This window comes from Hippoglossus stenolepis, chromosome 15 (genome assembly GCF_022539355.2).
Source record: "Hippoglossus stenolepis isolate QCI-W04-F060 chromosome 15, HSTE1.2, whole genome shotgun sequence".
NCBI lineage: Eukaryota > Metazoa > Chordata > Actinopteri > Pleuronectiformes > Pleuronectidae > Hippoglossus > Hippoglossus stenolepis.
In genome coordinates, this window is record NC_061497.1 from 3,931,929 (window position 1) to 3,940,959 (window position 9,031).

Here is a 9,031-nt window from a genome sequence, read left to right on the forward strand (position 1 = left end):
CCACAAAATGATCTAATTACAATGCTACAAAATGCAGCCGTTACATAAACAGGCATAACATGTAACAGTATCATGTCATATAGAGAAAATAAAATGTAGGACAGAGAGGATCTTCTTGAAAATATTTATGCCGTTTATCCCATATAAGAGAAGCTAAATGCAGGACAACGTTACTGACACTGATGTGATTTCCTATGTGGATACATAAACAGAGCAGGTAATCAGATTTAGTGTTTGGTTTCCCAGACCTGAAGGGTTCTTACAGCAGGAACCTCACTCCCTGTTAAGACACAGGACAAACATCCTCAGCATGTCAGGCTGACACAGCTGTCGACTGCATCAAAGGGAATCTGACAATGAGCATGACAAGGAGAGGAGACATTATCCTCATCTTCTGAAACTTTCTCCTCTTCCACTCCACTTTGTGTCTCACTCCTTAAATTAGCTCCAACGTCTTTTATACTGTGACCTATGCACTGATATCGTGTGTAGATCCTTTGTCTTTGGTTATAATGCAAGAGAGAAAATGAATCAACAGTATCAGTTCAAAGAAACATCAATGAAAACATTTCTTCAGTTTTTCCTCTAGATACGCATGACTTAATTTAATTGTTAATATTAAGTTTTTTTACAGAAGTTATTTTAGTTTAGAACAAAGGACAAGATGGAGAATATCCCTTGTATACAAATCATGCCCTAAATAATCTTGAAAAGATGAACTGCATACACATTAATCATGTATGTTATCACTAATATATGTTCAGGATTGTTCTTAATATGCACTTTTTCTGTTAAAAACCATAGACTGTATGGATGACATGACGTCATGAAAGTGAAGTCAAATTGCCACCAACTGGCGGGCTGCAGAACAGAGTAGGTCACAAACCCTGCCTCCTCCATGTTAGCGGCTGGAATCATGGACCAACCTAAAATGTCAAATAAAAAATTCTTAAATATTGTTTCTGCCTTTTTAGGTATAGTTCTCAACACGCTAGTGTATGTTTCATGGTACTTATTGAAGTCCATTGTTGTACTTAGCAAAGATAGATCATGCTGTACTCTTTAATCTGATATGTCAACAACAGGCCCCAGTAAGTAACTAGTAGTTGAAATGGGTCACATTACCTCTCTAATCTGCTGTTGTCCTCAGCTCTTCAAAGCTTCATGGGTTTTTTCCGGTCACTGTTTCGGTTTTGCATCCCACAGCTTTACTGTTTGATTCAGTAACCAGCACTCTCATCAGTGCTGCTTCCAGGTGCAGCAGAAAAGCTGAGGCTGCAATTTAAAAGCCCAAGGGTGTAATGTCCGTTGGGGCTATTTTAAGGTTACACACTGTAGCTACAGGGCTTTACCCTCAGTGGCGTAAGCTGTGGTCATCGTTGGGTGAATGGTGGGTGATGAATGCTCACCACTGTCCCACCAGAGACTGGAGTTTGTATCCACTGTCCCATTTGTAGGACTGGCAAAAAATCAACAATCAGATACTTTCTGTTTTAGTGAGTTTGATACAAATCAAGTTTACACCGGCACGTACATCCTCCATGCAAGAGATTAGCCTTTACACTCTGAGTCTGACTGTGAAGGTCTGCACCTGGGAGAGAATAGTCACACAGTAGCTTAGTGGGGGGTATTTACACCCAGCTCCCTGTTACATTAAACCTAAAACAGACCATTTCCAACAACACTATGTTTCCCTGCTGTTTGTAAATTTCATTTAAAGATTCGGGATAAGCAAGGGTTATGCAAATAGCAATTGGTTGTTGGTTATGTTTGTCTCTGCCAACACAACCAGGTGTACATGGTCATACTAGCTTTTTCCACATCTGCCTAAAACCTTCACCTTCTCCGGTTTTCTCGGCTTTTATATATTATATACCACCGTGCCAGCAATGCAAATAGAAACAACATTAGAATTGTATTACAAACTCACTGCTTTGAGTCTTTAAATAATGGATGAAAGGACAGCTCCCACAAATTAAGCCAGTGTCTTGATCGCCACCAGGTGATTGGGTCCAGGTCATAAATCCCGCCTCCTTCATGTTGGTTGTTGTTAATGTTAATTGTTGAGTAGGAGATTTGTTTATTTACCGTAAAAGTACACACATCAACACTATTAAGCCCATATAAGACATGTTACTGTCCCCTATCAAGTAACAGTGTGTTGAACTCAACAGCAGTTAGAGGGATGGGTCTTTCCAGGAACCCAGGGAACTTGTGAATCTGCTGATTGGTCAAACATGAGGCAACAAGGCTGAAGGAATCATTCACAAACTTATAACCGAGAGGCCGACCCTCTGAACCTCATCTCAGATGTGCAGAGCCTATTGGAAAAAAATCACATTCAATCCAATCACAAACTAAATTAAACCACTAATGTGCAAAGAAAGATAATGATGAACTCTGCCCCAGCACAGTAAACATTATGTTATCAGCTAATTGATCCATGCTGAGTGATGCCATCACTGGTTTGTATCTGATCCTAAAGCTCAGCCCGGGTGAGCTGGTGCCCTGCTGGTGCATCTTAGCCCGAATGTTCAGCTTAGTTTGTTTACGAGCCAGGAAAAGGTCTTCTGAATTCAGCTGACTCAGCAGAATTGAAAACCAAGCTAACCTTCACGCTGAACCTCAGTTAGGTACATTCGAGAACTGCATGTATTTCCATAGTAAATATATTGATCGACTAAATGTGGAGGAAGCTCAGAGAAACTCCAGGTGAACCAGGGAGAGGGGATGGTACACAGAAAGAGACGCACATGAGTGAAGCGCATGAGGCAGAGACTGAACTGAACCAAGCTGAGCTGAAATAGCTGGCAAGTTTGTTAAGTTTTTTTGAGTTTATGTTTGTTCACGTGATTTAATAAAGTATGCTGAAAAGCAACTGGTTTGTCTCTGGCTGTTTTGTTGAGACCCCGGTGGCATCGTCTATTGCCACAGTGGGGTCCATCGGTTCCTGGGCCCACAGCACCATACTTTATTAAATCAGTTCAGTCTCTGCTTCACGAGCTTCACTCATGTGCGTCTCTTTCTGTGTTCCACCTCTTGTGTGTCTCTGTATCTCTCTCTCTCTAGCAGCTCCCCTGCTGCCTTTTGAATTCAAGGAGAGTTCATTGGCCAACTGCTCTCAGCTGGGCCAATCCCCTCTCCCTGGTTCACATGGAGGTTCTCTGAGCTTCTTCCACACTAAAACACTTCAGTAATTCAGAAAAAAAAAACATCATGGAAGGAAAATCTGAAAAGTTAAACATCTGAGTCTGAACTTCCATTAAAAATACAATGATTGAACTAGCTCAATAGTGCCACCATCAGGTCGAACGTGTGTTTGTTTCAATATCTTGGTCTCAGAAAGTTCAAACTCTCTGTCTCCAGAGACTTGGACAGAGATTAGAGAGGTCTGAAAAATAAAGTTTGAGTTGTGAATCAATCTGTGAACAACTCATCTCACTGGATTTGATGGAAACATTCAATATCTAGTTCATCTCAAAGGGGCCGTAAAAGGTCGTAAGGGGAGCAGAGGTCCGAACAGGACGAAAAAAAAAAAAAAATCTATCTCAGTTTTATGCTCTTAACAGTAAAATATGTCACCCATTCATCCATCCATTCCTGTTTCCACAGAGAATGGGGAAACTATAACATTAGAGAGAACATGCATGATCTTTATCATGATATTTAGGCCCTACCTTACTCTGTGTTTTTCTTGTAGACTTCACTACTGTGTCCAATGCAGCATAATGACAAGAAAATACCATACATGATATACCAATGACACGAATCTGCTAAAAGAGGAGTAAAAATTAAAGTTAAACTTTAATGGCCTCTATTTACATAAATGTGTAATTCCTCATAGGGACTGTTTCGAACATTACAAGTTTACAACGTTTTATATATAATTATTTTATCACATTGGAAAAATAAGCTGCCGGTCACAGAATAGGCAATTAAGTGTATTACATTATAAGACATTTAGAAATGTAGGAGGACAAAGGAAGTCTAACATGGTCTCTTTTGAATAATTTAACTCAATATGGTTTAGCGTGAACTAGATTAACAGGGCTAAAAGAAGTATGGCCCCAGTCCTGTTCGTCCACTGTGAGAACAAACTAACCATTTTATGCTGGAGCATCAGAAGGCTGCTGTAGTTGTTTGTCATGTTTGTCAGTGCTAATCTGTCATGATGCTGCTACTGCAACTTAACTTGAGTACAGAAATAATACCCAGTAGTTTTGCAATATCAGCCTCAACTTGTGACTCCATCTACTCCATGTTATTCCATCAGTCTTTGCTCTGGGCCTTCGTCCACCTTTTTTCAACCTTTACAGCCCAGTTTGGCTTCAGGCTGCTGTTCAAGTTCTTTGTGGTTTTCTGTCTGTCCTTACACAATGGTGACATGTCTGTGTTTCCTAAAGCCTGTTCCGTCCAAAGTGTGCTGGGCACTGTTGTAGCCATTTCCTGTCTGGTCACTGTTGATGATGTCAGGCATCTACAAATCAAAGGCAAAACAAATGTCACATCAATAATGCATCCGATTTGCCTCTCAATATGGGAGCTGCTGCTAAAACAGTGCACACTTACATTACCCCCACACACACACACACACACACACACACACACACACTATACACACACACACACACACACAAACAGTGTTTATAACACATGAAATATGTTACTACTGTACATTGCTCAGCTGAGATAGATCAGCTTGGTATTACTAGGCTGTAATTAAATACATGTTTGTACAGAGCTACCTCGTTCATCACAGTACTTAAATGAGTTGAATGATCAACAATGATCAGCATTGAATTATTCATGCTGTGTAAATGACACATTAAATGATTAGCAGCTTCGTAGTTAAACATGATCAATTCACGTGGCTGATACTTAGTTTATTTCATTTTCAGGAGCAATGAAAAGGGGTCGATATAAATAATCTCTCAGGCTTTCTACTGGCACAATCCAGCATGACCTCTGAGCCGTGATAACGTTTTCCAAAGGTGAACACTACACCAACTGTGAGGGATGTTTGTGTGTGGTGGATGGCAGTGTGGGTGCAAAGTGAGGAAGTGTTCTCCTTCATAGTGCATGGTAAAGAACTGGCATACAGTTACATTAAAAAAAAGGGCCAGTTTAAAATAACTATGTAGAGATTGTATAGCCATGTGAATTAGGGGACTATGGATGGCAGTGTCTGTCATGTTGGGCAGTAGACTGAATATAAAGATGGACGACGTGTCTCCGCTTCCTCCAACTATCTAGAAATTAAATATCCAATGCTGCCATCTTGCACCGATGGCGTCATTTGGACCCAGAGTAAGTGCAGTAACGATTGTGGGATGGAGCCACAGGGAATCGAGGTCCTGCCGATGCACGCGCCCAACTAATAGCGAGTCAGTCTCAGCTGTCAATCATGTTTCACCCTGTTTTTACAGCATTAAATAGGTAATTAAAACCAAATTTACAATTTATTTGACATGTACTTTTTAGTTTGGCCCTTAATGTCCTCTGGCTGGGGAGGTGTTTTACAACCTATACTGTAGCCAGCCACCAGGGGACGATCAAGACAATTTGGCTTCACTTTTGGGGAGCCATTATGTCGTACATATTTATATACAGTCTTTTGTTGGCTTACTACCCGAGACCACTGTCGTGACAACAATTTGATGGAATGCCATAAACATTTTGTACGGACATTTATGGTCATCAGAGGTAGAACTTTAGTGACTGTGATGATCATAGGGTTATTTCTCAAATTGGCACCATGAAGTTGGTGCCATTTGATTACAGTTATTTATTGGATAACATGAAATTTGCAGTAGAATTAGAATGCCGATATAATATACATAGAACTAAGCTGGTGAACATAAAAAACACTTTACCACTACTATATCTAAGCATGTTAGCACTATCATTGTCTGCATGTTAGCATGTTGAATTTAGCATTTAGCTCAAAGCACTGCTTTGTCTTAATTACAGCCTCACAGAGCTGCTGACCTGGCTGTAAACACTTAGTCACTACTGTTATATCGTCATTTAACTAAAGTGAGAATATCAAAATTATTCAATTCCATAACTGTGTGAAGGGAATACAAATAAATGTTATCTTTATAAAATCCAAATCCCCCCAGTATGCCACATTCCTTTGACTTTACCTTTTAATCTGTAAAAATTGTTCTACCGTTAGTAACCGCTAGTAACCGTTTGTTACCGTTAGTAACCGTTTGTTACCGTTAGTAAGTAATTGTCTACAGGCCCTGAGCCAAAGGGGAACAGAAGAAGACAGTTGTGACAGATCTTTGCTTTGTTTCCTCCAAATGATGCTGTGTCTCTACCACAGGAACTTATTTATTCTTTGTACACTGCTGCATGCAATCATTTTCTACTTTGTATTGTGTATTGTCATTGTGTATTACAAAAGCACCCCACAACCTACCTCGTGAGCAATGGGGCCATTTGCCTGGTAAAAGCCACTGTCAGTGAGTTCACTGGGAGCGACACCTGTGGACAGAGACGAGAGTTTGGACCTGGCTTGGTAACAGCAGCAACATGTGATAGAGTGCACCTTTCAACTTTTAAATTTGAATTGAAATGTACAGATTTTCATCTAGAACTTGTGTATGTGTTAGTGCAATTTCACCCGTCGCTCTTACTTGTTTGACCGTCTGGCTCAAATCCTGCATTCGCTTGACCAGCTGCACTGACAGTACTGATCTGGCTCTGTGTCCACACCCTCCTGCTACAAACACACATAAATCACAACACAGTATTCGACTGGTTGTAGAAACACACCAAAGCTGTTGAGGTGGAGTATTTACAAAATGTTCTCTTGTTCTCACCTTATTTCATCTTGGTAGTTGGATTCTGGAGGGGGATCGTGAGATACCAAATGAATGTACAAATATTTACATGTAAACAAGACGTACACAACTGTTCATCTCAAAAAACACTGTAATGATTATAGAACAAGTGTGACTCAGTCTGCTCTTAATCTGTCTTCCCACTGTCTCACTTTGATTTACAGTATCGTGTTTGATCAAGAATCAGTAACATCAACTCTTTTGCGTTTTTGCCACATATGTAAGAATATATGTTTGTTAGCGACCCCATTCTCATTCATATTTTCCAGCACTTGCTACCCGCAAACAAATTAGTACCACGACATATCTGATTTTAAAAATAGTGTGTGGTGTGATTTGTGTTAGAATTGATGGCCTCACGTTTTTCTTTTCTGCATTTGTAGCAGAAGATGATTCCGAGGATGAGTAAAACCAGCAAAGCGGCACCTCCAAAAGACACGACCACAGCTATCAGCACAGTCCAGTCAGTAGGTTTGGGAACTGTAGCAAGAGGAAAGGCCGGAATTCAGAATCGAACACTCAAAGAGATAAAAACATATTCATTATTGTCAAAACAAACTGTCACATTAAAATACAAGACACAAAGAACCAATTTAAATGTCCACATTAATGCCTGTGATGCATGTAGATTTCCATTTTCTCTATTTTCTCCAGTGGGTTTGTATGTTTTCTGGAAGTGGATCATTGCACCATCACTGCCTGAACAGAAAATGTTACTGACAGTTTAATGTCACACACTCTCACATACTGAACCAGTCTGAGGTTTCAGTCACACAACTGAATGATGGGGTTAATACAGGAGTGTCTCCGACCCACCATAACACCTCCCATTACAATAAACTAAACATGTCTCTTAAACATTGTTGCTGCAGCACTTACTTCCTATCTGGAATATCAACTCAAGCTTCAGAAGTTGTTCAAGTCTAAGATACCATGACCTGGATCTCTGATGGGTGTTTGTTGTGGCCACTTCGAGACAATCCATCCATCCATTATCTATAGTGCTTATCCATTGAGGATCCCAGCCATAGCTAGAGGTGGGATACACCCTGGCGAGGCCGCCACCATATCACCAACATACAGAGACACACAACCATTTACACCTATGATGTGTCTTTGGACTGTGTGAGGCAGCCGGAGTGACGGGAGTAAACCCACAAAGACACGGAGTGAACAAGAAAACTTGAAGTAAGACCCCAGCCAAACTAGGACTTGAACTGGGAACCTTTTTGCTGTGAGACTACAACCACAACACAACAACACCATGTCACAACTGGACAAAATGAATCGTCTTATTAATCAATCAATTTAGTAATCAACTTAATCAACTTACTAAAAAACTAAAAAGTATCTCATGGGTGTAGTAAAAAGTGTTCTCTGGCACGATGGTTACAAGTTAGGCCTTGGACTACATAATGGTCTCCAGTGTCATACACACTTATAACTGTTATTGATGTGACTTTATTTCAATATTTTTGGTGTTTTGCAGCATGGAGCCTGTCCATGATGTTGATTTAGCAGCATTCCCCAAGGAAGTCATTATAATCACAACTGTGGATTTTGATGTAGATTTGAGAATGTGTAGTGTAGTGGTAAGCTGGATTTCCATTGTAGTGGGAGGTATTATATGAATTTGTGCTGTTTTTGATATTACCAACACAGGGAACCAAAGAATGAAATCACAATACATTTAGCTCACTTTTTCCAAACATTGAATGTAGCACAGAGGCAGAAAGTGTAGGAGGAGGCTGACAAGTTGACTTTCTTACCAACCACCAAGGAGACGGAGCTGGACTGTGGGTTTGTTAGTGCTGCCACAGTTGCCCAACACTCCACCATGGTGTTTTTGACTGCCTGGAACTTGAGGACGCTGGTGGAGTTAAAGTAGTCCCCATCCGCCATGCTGCTGGTGTTGTACAGGGTGCTGTTTATAGCGTGACTGTCTTGGGTCCAGCTTACTGTGGGTATGGGGAACCAAGCTGTAGTAACACACTGGAACTCCACCTGCTGGTCCTGGTCCACGGTCACGTTCCCTCCCAGGATGTTGACTGTGCCACTCTCTGAGAGACAGAGACCGGGACAATGAAGAGGTTAGTTCAGAGAATCAGTGCTTTTTTTAAGCATCTGACCCAGTGGTCTGAGGGAGTGCCCCCATTGGGTTCCTGCTCAATAGGGTTGGT

The 9,031-nt window shown here is 40.8% G+C and overlaps 1 protein-coding gene across 1 annotated transcript in view; it reads right to left on the reverse strand.

Annotated features, from left to right (window-relative positions):
* Positions 1-4,274: 4,274 nt before the first annotated feature.
* igsf5a (immunoglobulin superfamily, member 5a) overlaps positions 4,275-9,031 on the reverse strand; it is a 10,799-nt gene continuing 6,042 nt past the window's right edge. Inside the window, exons 3-8 of the mRNA XM_035179168.2 lie at positions 8,621-8,911; positions 7,212-7,331; positions 6,831-6,855; positions 6,645-6,730; positions 6,428-6,492; positions 4,275-4,477 (exon numbers count right to left, since the gene is read on the reverse strand). Of these exons, the coding sequence (XP_035035059.2) occupies positions 4,370-4,477; positions 6,428-6,492; positions 6,645-6,730; positions 6,831-6,855; positions 7,212-7,331; positions 8,621-8,911 (695 nt within the window). The 3' untranslated portion in view covers positions 4,275-4,369. The remainder of the gene's footprint in view (positions 4,478-6,427; positions 6,493-6,644; positions 6,731-6,830; positions 6,856-7,211; positions 7,332-8,620; positions 8,912-9,031) is intronic.